This window comes from Genypterus blacodes, unplaced genomic scaffold (genome assembly GCF_046128005.1).
Source record: "Genypterus blacodes isolate CSIRO-AG114 ecotype Tasmania unplaced genomic scaffold, CSIRO-AGI_Gbla_v1 ptg000021l_1, whole genome shotgun sequence".
NCBI classification, from domain to species: Eukaryota; Metazoa; Chordata; class Actinopteri; order Ophidiiformes; family Ophidiidae; genus Genypterus; species Genypterus blacodes.
In genome coordinates this window covers 2,562,445-2,581,644 of record NW_027466834.1, presented here as the reverse complement: position 1 = coordinate 2,581,644, position 19,200 = coordinate 2,562,445, and the positions used below count along the sequence as shown (strand labels likewise).

At 41.6% G+C, this 19,200-nt stretch overlaps 1 protein-coding gene across 1 annotated transcript in view; it reads left to right on the top strand.

Annotated features, from left to right (window-relative positions):
- Positions 1–19,200, top strand: part of LOC142991841 (hydrocephalus-inducing protein homolog) — a 58,393-nt gene that overhangs the window by 21,604 nt on the left and 17,589 nt on the right. The window contains exons 28-56 of the mRNA XM_076142001.1: positions 5,105–5,297; positions 5,688–5,815; positions 6,164–6,300; positions 6,583–6,710; positions 6,888–7,001; positions 7,536–7,616; positions 7,974–8,108; positions 8,329–8,568; positions 9,029–9,158; positions 9,274–9,435; positions 9,555–9,725; positions 9,888–10,106; positions 10,406–10,533; positions 10,705–10,779; positions 11,167–11,350; positions 11,560–11,701; positions 12,174–12,330; positions 12,417–12,486; positions 12,627–12,721; positions 12,886–13,050; positions 13,359–13,556; positions 14,044–14,262; positions 14,937–15,151; positions 15,290–15,472; positions 15,829–15,948; positions 16,041–16,200; positions 17,005–17,177; positions 17,874–18,072; positions 18,414–18,507. Of these exons, the coding sequence (XP_075998116.1) occupies positions 5,105–5,297; positions 5,688–5,815; positions 6,164–6,300; positions 6,583–6,710; positions 6,888–7,001; positions 7,536–7,616; positions 7,974–8,108; positions 8,329–8,568; positions 9,029–9,158; positions 9,274–9,435; positions 9,555–9,725; positions 9,888–10,106; positions 10,406–10,533; positions 10,705–10,779; positions 11,167–11,350; positions 11,560–11,701; positions 12,174–12,330; positions 12,417–12,486; positions 12,627–12,721; positions 12,886–13,050; positions 13,359–13,556; positions 14,044–14,262; positions 14,937–15,151; positions 15,290–15,472; positions 15,829–15,948; positions 16,041–16,200; positions 17,005–17,177; positions 17,874–18,072; positions 18,414–18,507 (4,415 nt within the window). The remainder of the gene's footprint in view (positions 1–5,104; positions 5,298–5,687; positions 5,816–6,163; positions 6,301–6,582; positions 6,711–6,887; positions 7,002–7,535; positions 7,617–7,973; positions 8,109–8,328; positions 8,569–9,028; positions 9,159–9,273; positions 9,436–9,554; positions 9,726–9,887; positions 10,107–10,405; positions 10,534–10,704; positions 10,780–11,166; positions 11,351–11,559; positions 11,702–12,173; positions 12,331–12,416; positions 12,487–12,626; positions 12,722–12,885; positions 13,051–13,358; positions 13,557–14,043; positions 14,263–14,936; positions 15,152–15,289; positions 15,473–15,828; positions 15,949–16,040; positions 16,201–17,004; positions 17,178–17,873; positions 18,073–18,413; positions 18,508–19,200) is intronic.

The following is a 19,200-nucleotide window of genomic DNA, read 5'->3' as shown; positions in this document are numbered from 1 at the left end:
GAGGCCGGCTGAGGAGGGACCCAAGCCTGGGGTGCTACAGGTGGAGGGGGGGCTAGCCGGGCAGGGACGGCTGGGGAAGGGTGTTCGGGGACCACTGGGCATATTTCAACAGGGGGGATTGACTTGGTTTCCTTGTCAGTATCGAACAGGGCAATCTGGATTTTCAACCACCTTTTCTTGAGTGTGTTAATCTCTGAGACCTCTGAATGTTCTGACTGAGAATGCTGTTCAGTGTGATGTGTCAACACGGCTCGCCATTTGTCGTGGGTTTCTTGGTCTAGTCCTACAACATCTTCCAATTTAGCCTGGACCTGCTGGGGCAGGGAGCGTATCACCGCTGCTCGGAACATTTGGACCGTGGCACTGTTTGGCAATTCAGTGTGGGGCATTGTTCCAGTAGTGTCGTCCCACTGTTCAGCACAACTGTTGAGGAACACATGGAAGGATTTTCCCTTGACCCAATCAAATCGCTGCAGGTTGGCGACTTTCAGAATCTGAGGGAAGCGTCGTCGCAGTTCAGTCCAATATGCAGTCCTTCCTCTGTTGAAGGGCTCCGAGTCTGCTACTCCCATGAAGCGTAGCCGTTCGTCGATGTCATTAACTGTTTCTCGTCCTAACAAGCGTCCCAGCATGGATCGGAGGTCTCCCATGGCCAGGAAGTCACTTGAGGTGAGAGACTCAAACTTTCGAATCCACTGGACTGCTCCTTCTACCAGTGGGGGCAAGCTGGATGCGAGGACCTCCATGTCTCGATGCTTCCATGGAAAGAAAGTGACATTTCCAGCACTGTCTGGCAGCAGAGGGCACATGAATTGTGCGGGAGCTATGCTTGATTCTTCAAGTTCATGTGTGGCCTTATTTCTCATAGTATGAGATCTTGTTGTTGTTCCCATAGAACTGCGTTTCCGGGTCAAACGCTCTTCTCCACGTATATTGTGTGTTACCCTTGACCTGATGAATGGGAGGCTGCTTTTTTGTTTTGACACATCAGGAGAAAAAGGAAAGTCATGATAGCTGTTGGCGTCAGTGTCTTGTTCGTGTGCCTGCCATTCCTCCTTGCTCTTGAAGGGATTCCGGGAGGAGTCAAAAGGAACGGGGGAGATTTTCAGGAATCCTTGATGTATGTACGGGGTCAGGAAGGGGTCGTGGGAGTTCCTTGAGGGGTCCAGACGCCTGGACCATTCGGAAGTGACAAAAGTCAGAGGCGTAGACTGGAGTCTATGTGGCATAGAGCAGGCACTGCTATGTGGGAAGCAGCGTCTCTTCTCGCCGTCATCACTGTTGCTCTGGTTTTCCTCAGGTCTGTGATTGTCCTTGTAGTGGACTTTCCTGAATCTGCCCACCTCTCTTTCCAACTCTTGTTTAGCCTCATGTGTCACAGTAAGATGAGGCGTCTTGGGCCTGGCTCCCAAACCACTCCTTTGGTAAGCGGATTCCGGCATCTGAATTAGCAGTTCCTCTGAACAGGCCAGGCGTCGGTCAGCTTCTCTCTGTTCACCATGTATTTGTTCCATGTCGTCTTGAACAGCTTGGTTTGGAGCCGGTTCCAAGTCCAGGACACCTGAACTCACTTTGTAGAGGGAGGCCATGGTGATTGTCCCTTCGGGATATGGAGGGGGCTTAAGTTGAGAGGGCTTCACACATTGAGGGAGGATGGGATAGAGTGGGGCAGTAGGGGGTGAGGGAACCTCTCTGGAGGTCACTTCAAGCTTGTTGTGGTTCTGTTGCCCCACTTGATTGGCGGCCGTCAGCAGGGTCATGGCGCGGGCGCGAATCTTCTGCGTCTGATCTCTGTCTGTCTTGGCTGCACCCCACGATTTCTTTCCACCTGCCTCCCATTTCTTAGTAGCTTCTGTAGCTGCTGCATACATCCTGTCAAAAGTTGCTCTGACATATTCAGTGGAGGAGGAGGTGCATCAGGTTTGGGCCAGAGGCCCCTGTCTTCCCAGTCAGACAGGAGGCGTTCTAGTTGTTCCCGGGTCTTGTCTCTTTTATCAGGATCCGTTCCCGACATGACCCGTCTCAGAGTGGCCTCGGTGTAAGACTTGCAAGTGAGGAATTTTGCCATGACTGTATGATAATGCTAATATTCTAATGTCGTACTTATTTAAAGAAAATAAAATGTAAAAAAATTTAAAGTCTATAAAAAAATTAAAATTGTAATGATGGAAAAATAATAATTGTACGGGAAGGAGAAAAAAAAAAAAATAATAATAAAAAATCAACAAAGCTAACTATAAAATTAAAAGGAATTGTTTCTATTAATCAATTGATTAATCAATTTCAATTGTGTATTTACTCTATTAAACTAACTAATTAATTAAGAGGGACTTTCCTTTTTGGATCTCAACTACAGCGGGTGCGATTATAAATGCCAGTAGAAGATGTAGGTGCAGTACTGCTGCAAGAGCTGAGGATGGCGCCGTTGAATCGCTTTCTGAAATTAGGCGAACTCTCGTAGCTGCAGTACTGCTGTAGGCCTGAGGCGTCGTTGTGTCACTTCTGGTGTCTGGGGCGCTGTTTATATATTGCTGAGGATTCTATGGCACTATTCAATCACTTCCTAAATGAAAACAAAATAAACAAATAAACAAAACAAAACAAAACAGAAATCCAATGTAATAGTTATTTTTCGGGATTCAGAAACAATTAATTCCCCGGGATTTCGACAGTGTATGAGAGTATATTACTGCGTGATATGCCGGTGCTGAAAAACTCCCGAAAAGTCTCTGAACTTTATAAAACCTATATCCTGAATATATTCAGACACCCACAGACAGTTCCCTCTCAGACAAACAGTTCGTTCTTCCTGCTTGCATTCTTACACATACGCACACGCACGATCAGATACAGACACGTAATAACAAGGTTAATAACACAGCTCAGATATTCAGACACACGTGTTATAACGCATTTACACACACAACTCAGACATTCAGACACACGTGTTATAACGCATTTACACACACAACTCAGATATTCAGACACACGTGTTATAACGCATTTACACACACAACTCAGATATTCAGACAAGCACACTCATTTACGCGCCGGCTCACTCAATCTCACACACGTACACAGCTGGACCAGAACACACGGACAACCCTCTCACGACATACGGCTCATTCGTTCGCTGCCGTAGTCAAAGACATGGACACACTCTCATACAGAATATCAGTCAGATGCATCCACCTCTCAGTCACACGTGGCGACCAAAAACTAACAAACACAAGTGCTGTCTCAACCAGCTGTTTGTCAAAGACACGTGACTGCAAGTTCCCCACACACACACGGACACACAAACCTCTCTCAGTCGAAAACGGATCATGCATCCAAAACGTCCGTTTCTCTCTATTTTTCCCTCTCACACACACACGCATACAGCTTTGAAAAAGGAACGTATGGCCAGTACGCAACTTTACCAAAAGTTTGACAGCGGATAACCCTTAATCCACCAATACAACACAGACAGTTTAAAATTACATTACTCCGGAGATCTCAATTAACGGTCAGACAAAAATATTACTCCCTATACGACTATACCACTATATTCTAGGCAGGACTTAACACAGAATCACATGGAACGATTATTAATTACTCAAAAGTCTATTTATTCTTTATTTTGTGTCAGTAATCTGCCACATCTCTCTTACAGATGCACCCCAAGGGTTCCCTATGTATTAAAGCTTAACAAGTTAACAGTAACTGGAATTCAACCATGTGATTATGCCGAATCACAGGAACGCTTGGACGTTCCTTACTAATAATTAGCGGGGTTTTTTAACACAAGTCGTTGGAATTCAACCATAACAACATTTGAATTAAACCATAAATTGTTGCGCAAAAGTAATAAGAGAATTCAACTCCAGCTAATATCCGGAATTCAGCCGAAATTAGCTCAATGTAAAATTGTAGAAGGGAATTCAGCCCAAGCTACAAATGGAATTCAACCGAGATTCTTTTTAAACAATTTAATTAGAGAATTCAACTCTGGGAAGACTCGTATCTCCCCGGTCTGGATAAGAAGTTCAATGTGTTACCGCAGTTAACCATCCAGAGATTTCAATCAGTCTCCTCTTTACATTATATTTACGTGGCTACAGCAGACAATCACCCACTTCCATAGATAAACTTTAGAGTGTCCAATAACCTATTACAGATTTGATTTAACAGGTTCTGTACTGTACCTTTTGAGTTGCGCGCATTATAGAAGTGGAGCGTTTGCCTCTGTCGTCACGGAGTTCTTCCAATGAACAAACACCACCAAATCACGTCCGGGTGTCACCAAATATTGAAAAGGGACCTTTCTGATGGTCTTTCTTCGTGTTCGTTGTTTTGGTGGTGAATGATGAGGCAAAGATGAACTGAAATTCTCAGATGAGTTTTTACTGGAATAAGACATTGAAGAGCGCTCGTCCTGCCCCCGTCCTTGTGTCGTGGGTCAGGCCTTGAGTTTCCGCGTACAATTGCATTTATGCCGCAAACACAAGGCGTCATCAATTCACTGATGACACTGTAGTTTAACTGTTATCTATTGGTCAGCCAGCTTCAAGAGGGGCAGCGCTAAGATTCAAATCTGAGGGATGAACAGCTGTCTGTGGGGGAAAGTAGAATACTCTTTGTGTAAATTAAATAACAACAGTATAGTGTAATTAGCCCTTTGATCTGAGGCAGCTCCCCCTGACTGCCCGTCTATGCAAACCCCCTCTCTTCCTTCTTCCTGGCCACAGATGTTTGAGGTTTTGATAAAGTGTATTACTGTGACCTCTTCACCTATTGGCAGATATGTGTTATCTAGCCCTCCTGGAGAGAGAGAGAGACGCTGTAATTGTTTGTGTGAATTACTCCAGACTTTCCCGGGGTCAGCCATTTGGTTACTTGTACTATATCAACTTCAGTCACTGCATTTACTTATATGTGTGTTGACATTATTTGTTATATTCCAACATTTTGAAAAGTCATTATACCTTTAGTACGAGAGCGCTGTTATGAGAGCGCGATCCCGACCGTATCTATAATATTGCGCCAGGTAGTTTCCGGTATATGGCGTCAGAGGCGCTGTGACGTCAGACAGTTGGAGGCTATAATACGAGCGCGCCACTAGCAACCACGAGCGCGTTCACGTTTCTACTCTGGACGCGCAGAACTCTCGCTTTCTTTCAACTTTTCGACGCCATAATTCTTTAGGTTCCACAAAACGAAACACAATGACAGGAATTTCGTCCTGTTTTTCAGAACAATTCGAGGATACAGTGGATTTGACCAGATTCGATGAAGCTGAGGAATCTTCCAAAAAGGTTGAGCCTAATGCACTTTGAACTTTTGCTCACAGCACAGGTAGTACTATATATGAAAAAAATCAACCGTCAACCAGCTGTGTATCAGGAGTAACGTTACTTACAACCTAGCCACAATATATTATGAGACCCGAAACCCTAGAACGTTAGCTAACTCACACCTGTTAATTAATTCCCCCACCTCTCCAGATACGGTTGTGCATCCCTAAAATAGTTTTCTACAGGGTAGCTGAGGACAACCTTTGGTTTCATCACATTGCCATCATTGGAGAAAAAAACCCTGACCTCTACATCCAATATTGGATGTCCAGCATTCTGTTGTTCTGCGCAGTCAGCTCTGTTGGATGAAGTGCTGTAACTCTGTATCCCTATTTCAAATTCTGTGATTAGTATGAAGAGCTGCTTCACATGGAGGTAGAGAGAATACTGGTCAAAGAGAATGCTGTTGATGTGACCAACAATGTGCTGGAGGTTAAACCTATACCAGGGTCCTCGAAAGAGTGGCAGAAGCTTACCAAGTATGTACATACACTATATAAGCACAATATATAAGCACACATGCTCACAGTCACACACATGCACAAAAAAGAGGATCCACTGATTGAACATTCTCCATAATAATGTGTAAAAAGTTATTACAATGTTAATATGTGGCTCAGTCAGTTTTGTGACATGTCATCATTTACATTCGCCTTTTACTGACTCCATATTTTGTCAACTCATTTTCGTTGCACCAAATATATACAATCATGGAAAACAAACTGGTCTTAGATTGGTGATATCATGATAAACCAGGGTTTAGTATGTTGGATGTTATGTGCTGAGTTTCTTTATCTTCCCCAATCTTCCTCCACCTCCTCCCACAGACTTGTGCTTCCAGAGTATATTCTGGATTTTGGCTTTGTTATTCATGGCAGAGTCCTCACCCACTCTGTCAAGGTCACAAATTCTGGGTCAGTGGCAGCTTCTTTCCACGTGAACCGCAAACCTTTGGCTGGCACAGGTTTAAATATTTTTCTTGTCTCTGAGGTTATATGTATGTGTGTGTATGTATGTTTGTGTGTGTGTGTGTGTGTGTGTGTGTGTGTGGTTGTGAAAAGTGATAAAGAAGTAACAGCAGTTAAGTTAGTTGGTTCAAATATGTGAGTTACTTTCCTCTCTGATATTGCCCATTGTTTTCTTAATGTACTGTTTTTGTCATTTTCAGTATGAAATGATAATGATAATATGCTGTATTCATAATTCACATGTATATTATATTGATATTATATATTCTTCTCATAAGGTTTTAGTACAGAGTTTGAAAGAGTGAAGAATCTGCCTTGTGGTGAGACAGAGACAATCACTGTTAAATTTGACCCTCAAGGAGCCAACCTGCAGATGGGCAATATAAGGGTTGTTATGCCAATACAGGTACATGTGCGCATACACAAGCATGCAGATGTGCCCACTAACTTTGTTTCCGAATATGAAACAGTCGCATTGATTCTTGGAATGAGTGGAAAGTTTCTAAATGAGAAGACACTTGGTCAGTGATTAGAAGTATTCTGACCTTGACCTTTACATTGGTGGTTGTGTTTGATTTGACAGGTGGCAGGAGGCCCGACACTGCAGGTGCTGATGTGTGCAGTTGTTACCATGCCGGCCATCACCGTTTCCACAGAGACACTGCACTTTGGCACGGTGCAGTGTGGCATGTGTCAGGTGATACTGTGTGATGAAATGGACTGATGAGAATCTGCTTAGAACATTAAATTATTAGTGAATCTTATGCTTCAATGTTAACGCCTATGAAATCACATATGTAAACCATATTGAAAAAAATAATTATATTCCACAGAAGGGATAAACTTTGGAGTGTTCCTGTATGTTAGGGTTTTTAACCAATAACCACTGAATACTGAAAAATATATAATGAGACAGAATATAATAGAAATCAAAGCTCTCACTGGTGACACCGATTGAAAAATGTCTCCTTACCTGCAACTACACAAATCAGCCACCTGTGGCCACACTCTGGTGCCATCTTGTGATCTTACTCTGTTACATCAGCTTTATTATTAACTTGTCTAGAGCCTCTTCTTTCTCATCCTATATACTTGACCATTGGGTATTTTAAAAACTCCTCAATCTTTTGTTAAAACTATTGTCTTGCACTAAAATTCCAGTGAAGTACTATTTGATCTAATGTAGGTAAAGCATTACCTTTAAATGTTATGTTATGTTACCTCTCCTTAGATAATGACAATACAGCTGTTTAATCAAGAGTCCGTGCCCTGCCAGTGGAGCATTACTGAAGAAGCGAAGCCAACAAAAAAGGTACAAACTAATAGGAATACTTTTCATTTTGAAGAAATTGTTGCAAAATATTTTCCAGGTCAGTATTGAGTAAACAACACTGAAATGGGAGGCAGTGGCTCAGTGGCTAGTGCTTCCGCTTGAGAACCGGAGGGTCGCCGGTTCGAGCCCCTGCCGAGGTGCCCCTGAGCAAGGCACTGAACCCTCAATTGCTCCCCCCTCTGCTAAGGGTAAATGTATATATGGTAAATGTAATGTAAGTCGCTTTGGATAAAAGCGTCTGCCATCGTAATGTAATGAAATTAATGTTAAGTCTATAAAATCAGTTGTGTGAGTCACATGGGCAGATTAGTACCTCCCTTCAAAACTTTCTTTCAGATAAATAAGTTCCTGCCTCTGCCCCGGCGAAAACTTCAGCAGCGTCCAGTGGTGTTTGAGATGGTGCCCTGCTCTGGCATGCTCTCCCCCAAAGAATGGGTCAATGTCCAGGTCAAGTTCAGTCCTGCTGAGTCGGTAAATAGTTTTATTCAAGGACTTGTATGTAACATGCATTTCAGATGAGAATCACTGCTTGTGAGATTTGGTAAAACAGCAGAGGATAATCGCAGCACCAAAGACAAAATGACATATAGTTGCATATTTTCAGATGTACCTTTGCATATGCTGTGCAGTGTATGCATGATCAGAAAAATATGTAAATATAGATGTTAACCAGCTTTGTTTGTCTTTGTAGTGTGCGTACAATGAGCAGCTGTTCGTTCATGTGACTGAGAGCACACAGCAGTTGCTCATTGTGGCCCAAGGTCAGGGTGAAGAGCCACAAATAGAGTTTTGTCCATCGATGCTGGAGCTGGGGCCTTGTCTACCCTTCAGATCTGGTGTGGAAGCTGAGGTTGTTGTGAAAAACCCCTGCCCTTTCCCCATTGAGTTCTACTCCTTGGAGTTTGACACACAGTATATTGAGGAAGAAAAGGTAGCTCACTTTCTTTACAATGCAAACTATGTGTTAAAATTACTTTGTAAATATAAAAGTGAGTGTCAAGAAACAAGGGAGATGCAAGTTGTGCCATGTTGGGGGATTTTGATATCGGACGACAGCTATCAGGGTTATATTATTGATAGTATACTTTATGGAATGGAAAGTGATAGGTATGTTAAAATGAGAGGATGTAAATCAATGATTCTGTTTGCACATGGAAATTGTTTGTCAACTTTTGGCAACATAATGTTTTACTTTATCAACGAGGGTCAGCTAATTTCTTGTTGCTTAATCTCATTTTACAGTGGAAAAGTCAGTAATGTACCATAATCAGCAAATTACACTCAAATAGTCTACATTAGCAACTAATGAGAGAAAGAGACTGTAGGTTATTAATGTAGGCTCTCTGGTCCTAGTGTGCTCACTCTCTCCAATTTTGCTTCATTCCATGCAGATCCTGCGTCTGATGCAAGGTTACGATGAGCAAAACATGCTGCTGCTGCCTCCCAGGGCCCCTGGAGAGAGTCTTCCCCCAGAGCTGCTTGACTATTATAAGGAGTACTGCTCAAAGATTGCAGATGATGGTAATTACAGAAAATATAGGAAATAGTGTTCAATGCTGAAATCGTGAACCCTCAGGTGTGAGCATAAACATCCACATATATATCTTTTTCAAACAACTTAACATCTGTGCATCAGAGCTGAAAGCTGGCCTCGGTGAAGACGAACCTGAGAAGGTTGACATGCAGGAGGATGAAAAGAAGCTAAGGCAAAACAATAATCAGATGCCAGATGCCAAAGACAAGTGTCCACCTACTACAGAAGGAATACCCATCATGACTGTGGAAGGAGCTAAATTATGTAAGTATGTATTAGGAACCATATCAGAAGTAGGACTTTATTAATATTATTATTATTATTAATATTGTTATTATGAGAATGTCTCTCAGATAAAATTGTATTTACCTACATTCCTTCAGGTGATTCATTGGAGACCGGAAAGGGAAACAGTGTGGGACAGGAACATTTAGAGATGACCCCGATCTCAAAAGCAATTGCCCGTCACATGGGTGTTGACCTGTCACCTGAAGTTCTCGCTGCACAGAACCGCAGAGGAATTGCTGTCATTGTCCACGGAGCTCCACTGACAGGTGAAAAAGCTGGAGGCTATTGTGTTTAATAAAATGGAAAATTAGTTGTATTAATAAGTCTGTGATCTTGTTTCGATTAGTTTGTACGTGTGTGTGTTCTGACATGTAAGACAGGGGTGAGTCTGACACTGTGTATGACTGCTTTATTTCCCTTGCCATTAGGTAAGAGCATCACAGCGACAGCTCTTGCACAGCACTACGGAGGAACCTGCCTCAGTCTTGATGCTGTGGTTACGGATGTGCTGCGCAAGGGCACGTCACATATCAGCCTCACTGCAAGGCAATGGTATAGCTGTGCTGTTGTTGAGCATGCTCAGAAGAGAGCTTTGGAGGGGGGTAAGCCAGAGAAAGAGAAACGGAAGATACAGAAGAAAAGAAGAGGTAGGAATCCAGAGAGAAAGAGACGTACAGTATGTGTGATTTTTGATGTATAAATCAATACACTTCACTCATTGTGAAAGAATATGAGGACAATAATGCTTTTCTACATTTAGCAAATGGCCAGCAATATAGATGGCATTGGTTGTATGTGTACATGTAAAACAGGGAACTACTGTTAAAGACCACAGTGAGCCAGTCAGTCAGCTTTCCTTCCTTGATAAATTAAAATTAAAATGAATATTTCCACTTGTTTACAGCTCACACTTTTGAAAATAACACTGGGCCTTCTACCTTCACAGGACATGAAGTCTCAGACATCTCTTCAGCTTCGACGTCAGCTTCTGCCCATGTTGTTGATAATGTTGAAGTTGTCTCCAAAAACATTGAGAACCCAAGAACTGAAACTTCACATTCTGCACTTGACTCGGTACATTCCCTCAGGTCTTCTTGTCATTTGAGTGTCCTTTGTCCATAAATTTGTTCTAGACCGTGTTTCCTTTCCACATATGTAGCCATATGAACAAATCAAAACCAATTAGAATCTGGGTCTAAATGGATTTTCTAAACATGAATAGTCTTTGTGATGGTTTTGAGTCAGGTGGGAGACGTGGCTTTGGTCTGTCGTCTCTTCCCTGAGCAGCTGCTGGTTGAGATCCTGGCTGAGAGATTGCAGGTAAGATGACACTCCGTTGTTCCCTTTAAGAGATTCCGGTTGTACACTAATAGTTGGGGTAAGAAACTTTTAACAAGTCAAGGCAGATTGCCCCCCACTTAGAGCTCGGCTCTGCTTGAGGTTTCATCAGTAAGGTTTTCCTTGACGCTGTTGCCAAGTGCTTGCTCATGGGGGAAAGTAGAATTTCTTTAAAATGCTCCGTATGTACAGCGCCTTGAGATAACGTTAGTTGTTATTTGGGGCTATATGAATAAAGTTAAGTTGAATTGAATTAAAATGATCCCACATAGCTATTTAATGGTGTTATTTACTTAGGCCAATGCTGCACAGTCATTAGGTGTGTCTCAATACTAATTATTGCTTTCTTTATCTTTGTCATGATGACAGTTAAGTGATTGTCTTCGTGGAGTTGTGATTGATGGCCTGGAATCTGGCTACACCCAGTCAGTGTCCAATTCACTGCAGGTTGTCCTTAAGGCCTTTAACAACCGTAAACACATCTATCTAGTCAACTTGTCTGATTCATACACTGCTCTGAAGACACGAGAAAGAGCACAGAGAGAGGCTGAGGGTAAAATATACACAAGCACACACACACACACACACACACACACACACACACGCAAAGGATGTCCTCTATATCACAAAATGGAGGCAACCCTTCAAATTGTTATTAAACCATAAATGTATGTCTTCAGTAAGATTGATACCCGTGTGGAACTGTTCATATTCCTGTCTCTGTGTGGATTTGTGTTTATCTGTGTTGTGTTTGTTCTGCAGAATTGGCCCTGATAGAGTTGGCTAAAAAGGAAGAGAAGTGGCTGCAGGAACTGGATGAAGACACGTATGATTCTTTGCCACAGGAGAAGAAGGAGCGCATTGCCAAGCAACACCGGAAGCAGTTCCAACAGCACAAGCTCAGGTACCCAGTGGGAAAAAAGAAGGAAGTGTGTTACTAGATTAGCTGCTTAAGTACGCCATTTAATGTATTTTTAATTAGAGAGCTTAGCTTGTCCCCATTTCAAGCTGATATCTGTTTCAACTTTGACCTATCACTAACAGAATTGACGAATCAACGATTTTATCAGGCGAATTAAGAATAAAGCCTACAGATGAAGTTTCACCCCTCATATTCAAACACAAATAAATGTTGTGCATTTGCTTCCGCCATTCTGTGTAACTGAGGTAACTTGCATGTGCAATGTGAAATCACCTGTATATGTGCTAGTGAAATCACTTAGACATGCTATTGCAATTACTTATGTGTGCAAGGGAAAAGGTTTAGAGAGTATGTATGTCAAAGCGTTTAAATAGTGAATCTAAGAGTGTCTCAGTATTTAAGTCTTACACGGCCCCTCATAGTTTTTGTATGTGCACATGCTTGTGTGTAAAAGGGAGCTAGCGAGAAAAAAGAAAGAGCGGGAACAAAAGAGGCTACAAGAAGAGATGAAGAGGCGCAAAAATGAAGAGATGAAGAAGAAGAACAAAAAGGGGGCAAAGAAAGATGGCAAAGAGGACATGTCAGCAAAGAAGAGCCCAGCAGGAAAGCAGGTCTGTATGTGGATCTTGTGCAATCACTTTTTCAAACTTCTCTCTCTCATAGTGACCTTATAAATTAGTTTGTTTACTTTTCTCAGACAACATTGGATGAGCGGAGGACGTCTCACTCATACAACTCTAAAGAGTCCTTGATGACCTCCAATGAAGGTGCCAGGTGCCAGTGTACTGAAAATGTTGAACTGTTACTATACTGTTTACAGCTAGCATACCATCCCAGGCTTAATTTCACATTAAATTTGTTTTGCATTGCTGCTGAATGGAACTTTTTTGCCTCTTTTCTATTACAGTGCTTCAAAGCAAAAAGACTGATTCACATAACAGAGAGGAGACCAAGCGATTACACTCAGATGCCCTTCAACCCAGCAAGTTGGAGAGAGCACAGGTCTGTTTACTCATAGTAGCCAGTGAGGTACTCTTGCCTACAATGCACAATATCAGTTAAGTTGTATTTGTAGAGTACACTTTTAGACCTGATATTCAGACTACTCTAACCGGACTGCTGGAAAAGTGTTGATCCCCTCATTCGCTTTGCTTTCCCCAAACCAGTCCAGTGTGGATGGAATGCAGTCTCGCTTCATTGCATACGAGAGCAGCCAGGCCCAGGTGGACCACATCCTGCAGCACTGGGAAAGGGCCCTGGGCAGGTTGCTGGTCCCTCTCCTCGGTGATGAAATCCCACCAGTGTCAGAGGAGGGGCCGCCTGAGAAACAGGTTATTTTGCTGGCAACACAAACAATGTGGGATTCTTGAAAATTGAAAGACACAATGTCCTTAAAACTACTAGAATGAGATAATAAATCATGTTTGTTGCTTTCCTTTTTTTTGGAAAAAAGTACAAACACAGAATGACATCGATTTTGTTGAAAATATCTGCGCCATTATATCATGATATTATGAAATATCCCCTGATATTATATGATAGTTTGGTGAATTACTTACATTGTACAACAAGAATGTCTTAGAATGACCCCAAGTGCAAATTTGAATTTGGTGATCTCCTTATTACCCTGAATACACAGACCAATGTCAGCAAGAAGACCAAGAAAGCCAATAGCAAGCCCTTGTCTCCAGTACCCAATCAGATGGACAACAGCATGGCAGGAGACAAGGTGTCTCCAGTGGACATTGTCCCTCAGATTGTACTGCATGTTCCTGGGAAAGGCTATCCAAGTGCTACGGAGCTGCTAGAAGGCAGCGACCTACCACCACTGCACGAGGTATTGCCAATATGTTCTTATCTATTTTATCTGGTTTTGTGGAAACCATAATTGTTTTTGATGTTGGGTGAAAAATTATGTTTTTGTTTGATTGATAGTACGAATTTTAAAGCACTGAATGACACCTTACAAGATACATTAACAACAAGCAGCAATGTATCAAAATATCGATATTGCAAATTGCTTCTCCCCATACTTCCTCAATCAAGAATTGTTGTCAGTTTGCATTCACTAATTTACTGTTGTCTAAAATTAGCTTTACTGCCCACTTATACATGTTGACAACTCCTATCTCATTCATTTCCAGTAAATAGCATTTGTACATTTTCTTTTCAATGGTCCCTGATAAACTACAAAGCTTTCATAACATTGATTGCTTTGCTTTTAGCTATAAGGCTTACTTCTAAACATGGTGCCAACATACTATTTTTTTATAATTCTACTATCATTTCATAATCCATATAATTCCTCTTTTTGGTCTCCTAAGGTGTTGGATGGTTTGGGTTTGGGACCTAGAGGGCCACCCCTCCCTTCTCCCATGACCTACTCCATGGTTCCTTTCCCTAAGAGCAGACTGGAGCCCAACAGTCAACTCACCTGTGACTGTTTCTCCTTTCTGGTTCCTTCGGTGTCAGATGAAAATGCTGAGGTCAAAAAAGATGAGGGCGACACACAGGCATTGCCTTCAAAGGTAATGGATGTATTTGTGTTTTTTTGCAACACATGCCTTCGACACATGCAAACACACAACACAAATTACCATTTAAGCTACAGTGTGTTACTTTGTAAAATACTTTTTGCTGAAATGCGTATTCAATCTTTATCATATTTCTGTAGCACGTCCTACTAATGGAATCTGATTTGGGGAATGAGCCTCCACGGCCCAAATCATATGAGCCCCAAAAATGCCACCATTTACCAAAAACAGAATCAGTACCATACAGCACCTTAAAGTACAACTTTTTCCGGTGGGAGGAGTGGTGGAGGCAGCACTTGTGTGCAGCAGATAGGAACTCCACTCATTAATTGTCAACTCACTGATTTTGTGGATATCATCCACTAAAATTTATATTTTATTCAAAAAAATAATTGAAATTGAGCGATTGTAAATAGAAAATTGTCCCAGAAGAAACATCCTCTTGCTGACAGGAAGCAACAAGATATATAAGAAATGTGAACTTAATTTAGCTTACACAATACAACAGTGCAAAATACTGTGCATTAATTGTTTATAGAACCCAAATATCACAGTTAATTTCAAAGTGACATACTGATTTTTGGCTGGCACCAAAACGTGGCACTGAACTGAAGCTTTTGAAATCAGAAGTGTGTTTGTTTGTTTGAGCATGTATGTACTTGTGCTTTCTTAAGGTTGAAAAGGTAACTTCGAAAAGTCGTAGCCGGTGCAGCACCAAGGAACGTGGAGTACCAAAAGATAAGAGAGGCAGAGAGAGTCAGCGGGGCAAGAGACAAAATTCAGGAAAGAGAGGGAAGAGCTTAGACCGTTCATCTTCACCCTTTGTTTCGTCCAACACCCCTCGTTCCACTGGAAAAGGGCAACAGCAGAAAGCTTTAGAGCAGAGACGCAAACAAAGGCGAGGAATACACAAACATACATGTACACACACATTCTACAAGTTCATACTGACAATGCTACGATGCAACTACTTGGTTGGGTTATTTTGCCTTATTGTGGTTTCTGCTGTTGTCTGTGTTCGTGTATTTGTGTACAGGCTGTCAACATTCCGCTGGATTGTACCAGCTAAAGGCAAGGTGGTTCTCAAGGTCTGGCTCTACTCAGAATCTCCTGGGAAGTTTGACCGGACATTCAACTTTGAGCTACTGGCTACCCAGAAACGCTACCAGCTCACCTGTTCAGGAATTTGCATATACCCCTCCATCTGCAAAGACTACATGTCAGTCAACACTGTAAATCTTTAATGATTAATGGAGCAATATCATTAGTGAATGGACAATTTGAGGGGAAAGCCGTGTAAACCATAGTTGAAAAAATGATCAGATGTAATGTGTGTGTCTGTACAAAAAGTCAACACGTTTGTTCAGTAGTTTCAACATTGTGCATCCAGTCTCTGTTTTTCCTTCCTTCACCTCCCACAGACCCATCAGGGGAGGATTAATTCTAAACTGTATGGAACGACACAAATGTGTGTTCTCAGTATATGTTGAATTAATTGGAAATGCATGTTCAGTATACAGCACAAAATATCTATATTTTCCATTTGAGGATAATTTGACCTGTGTGGTTTCCCAGGACTCTTTTTGCTCACAGTAAGATGGTACCAAAACTAGAAGAAGAGATCCAGAGGGCCTATTTGATCAAACCAGGATTGTTTGAGTTTGGACCTCTATTGTGTAACAAGACCAGAGATGGGTGAGTCAGAATGGAAGCAGCAAATTGTTCCAATGTTTGTGTAGTCATAGTGTTCTCTTCATATGTGTCAATGTTTGTGTCTGTGTGTGAAGGTACAAGATATGTAAGTATCCAGAGAATGCAGAGAGATTGGTGATCCTTAATAACTCTAGACTGGGTGCTGAGGTCCAGTTTAGTTTCCAGCATGATAATGAAGCTGCCACATATCTACTGGATCCACCAGCCATGACTCTCAAACCTGATGAGAGACAGGTACAGCAGCACCCTTTAAATGCAGTTTTGTGTTATTGATTATTACCTCCACCTAGAAAGTTATGTTTTTGCCTGTCACTTCCAATGAAAGCCAATTATGATGAATGTTTGTGAAATTCCTATCTGGAGGTTTGCCAAATCATGAGGTCAGATTTATGCAGAAATGTAAGTTTTAGCAAGTAACAGAGAGGTAGGGAGAGGTTGTTATTGTTATTGAAGTTGACAGTTTGGATCTTGGCCTTGGTAAGATGGAGAATAGAAATACCAATAGTGTAGTATAACAGAGCACAATCATCAATGGTTTCATAAACCAATTTGGCTTATATCAGGTAGTACATCTTTCTGAAATCAGAGATAAATCAGTTAGTTCAGTTGAAGTTTAGGATAGACAATTTTCGCAGGAACACCGTGCAACCTGGGGAAGCTGTAGAATTGCTGAGAGGGTAAAACAATTCACAGACAATCTGAAGTATAAAAGATTTGGAAACTTAAGACAACATATTGTAAAGTCCGGTAATATCAAGTAAATCAACCCATGCTACCTAAGTATGGTAAAGGTAATGTCTTAGCTAATGATCAGTTATATACATTACGGTCATTTAGCAGACGCTTTTATCCAAAGTGACTTACATTACATACCACCCATTACAGAGGGGGAGCAGTTTTAGGGTTCGGTGCCTTGCTCAGGGGCACCTTGGCAGGGACTCGAACCAGCGACCCTCCAGTTCCCAAGCGAAAGCCCTACCGACTGAGCTACTGCCGCCCCATACAATTGTATATATCACTGTTCTTCTGTGCTGCTAGGAGTTGACAGTTTGGGCGTACCCCACCAGCCTGGGACAAATCAAGGACAGTATTGTGTGCTCTATCACGGACAATCCTGAGCGTGTCATAATCAACCTGTCCTGCTGGGGAGTTCGACCAGAGCTGAAAGTGGACTGCACACAGTGGCACTTTGACAGGATCTTGATGCACAGGTACCAGAGCAGAGTTTCATCAAAGATTTTCATGAAGCACCATGCCCCCATCCAAAGAGAGAAGTAGCATGATAACATACAGAATGCACATAGTTTAATCAATATATATAGCTATCTATCCATATTAGGACAGTTATTCAGGTCAGATCATGCATGCTATGCTGTCATACATCTGTTTGTCATTTTTCACCAGGGGTCCCACTGCCCCATCCACCTAAGCCTCAGCCCCTCATCAGTGTTCGCAGTGCTTCGCTCTCTGCACCTAATCAATCTATTAATGTCTCTTTAATTGCACTCACAGTATGAGTTGTGTTCCTATACACCTTATTCAATGTATGCTATCAAAGAAACAGAAGTGGCCTGAACCTGCTCTTCTTGTCCTTGTCTATTCTTCTCGTTCGAAATTTCCAAATCAAGAATGTTTCCAACTATTTGCCAACAAAATAGTTAATTCATGAATGTCTAATTTTGAGTTGATTTTATGTGTTAAAGCTTGTGTAGTTGTGCAACATGCTTAGTTTGTTCTTTATATCCACGGACCATATCTGTGGTACTACTATGTACTTTATGTAGTATATCATCTATGGTTTTGGGATCATCATTGCCTCATCATTGTTGCATTGTCCTTTCATTTTATATATCAAATACTCTATACACCAGTGTGTCTATCTGCCACCCTCCCTTCTCCTTCTCTAGGCAGGCCAGCCGCAGTGTAATTCTTCATAATAAGACAACTCTGCCTGCATTCTGGAGATTACGGGGTGTTGAAGATTTGGGAGAGGAGTTCAATGTGCTCCAGGACCAGGGTATCATCTTGCCAAATAACACTTTCCCAGTGACCTTGCACTTCAAACCAGTGAAACCACGCAGCATCAAGAAAACGTTACGTCTGGAGGTGAGATAGATAAAATCTGTAATTAATATAGTTATGAGCATTGATGAGCAGGGCAGAGGCACAATATTTAGATAAGATAAGATAATCCTTCATTCGTCCCATTCGGGGAAATTCACTTGTTACAGCATCAAAGTGGATAGTGCAAAGCAATGAAGGGCATTAAGTTAAAATAAGAGCCTTAACAAAAGTAAAGGGCTTATCAAAAGTAAAGATTTGACAGAAGTTTTGAAAATGTTGACTTGAAACTTCATGAACAAAATAGCAAATTCACTCTCTTGTGAATGATTAGAGGAAACGACTGCATTTTCATCTGTTTTTGTAAGCTGTGTATTCTATTTCAGGTATCTGATGCAGAGAAGATTCTAGGAATCATACACACAGACAACATACAGATAATTGCCGAAGCCTATGATATAGCTTTGGACATTACACCGGGTACGTAACATCGATCTCAAACATATAAAGTTAAGAGTGATGAGATGATTTAAACCTGTGGGACATCATGGATGTAGACTTTTTCTTCCATCCATTGATTTGCATTCGGTTTGAATTTCTGTCTGCCCTGGCGATCAACAGCAAACAATATAAGATATAGAATTTATTCATTCTCTTTTTATTCTTCTTTCTGTCTCTTCACCCATGCTATTACACACCAGGCTGAGACAGCAGTGACCATGTGACTGGTTCTGTTGCACTTTGGGCCCATGATCTCTGTGACGGTTAAATCAGCAATAGACTTTTGCTTTGAGTCTCGAACAGATCAGCTCATAAATACTTTCTCTGCACTTATTGATTCAGTAGGTTTTTTTCTCTATAGCAATCCATTTCTCCACGCCCGTAACATTGCCCTCCCTTGATATATCACCACAGACCTACCCATCACTTCCTTAGACAAACCTCTTTAGGTTTAAGGCTATTTTATCGAGACTTCTGCTCTCTCATGCATATCAAACTGCCTGTTTGTGACTCCCTATTCTACATAGTTTCCCACTATGTGTAAAAAAATATTAAGTTGGAGTCAGACAGACATACTTAAATATTAATTATAAAATCCCAAATCAAAACATATTGAAATATTTTGCTCTCCAAACTCCCCTGGTCCGATTGCCAATCTTTCTCATCCAAAAC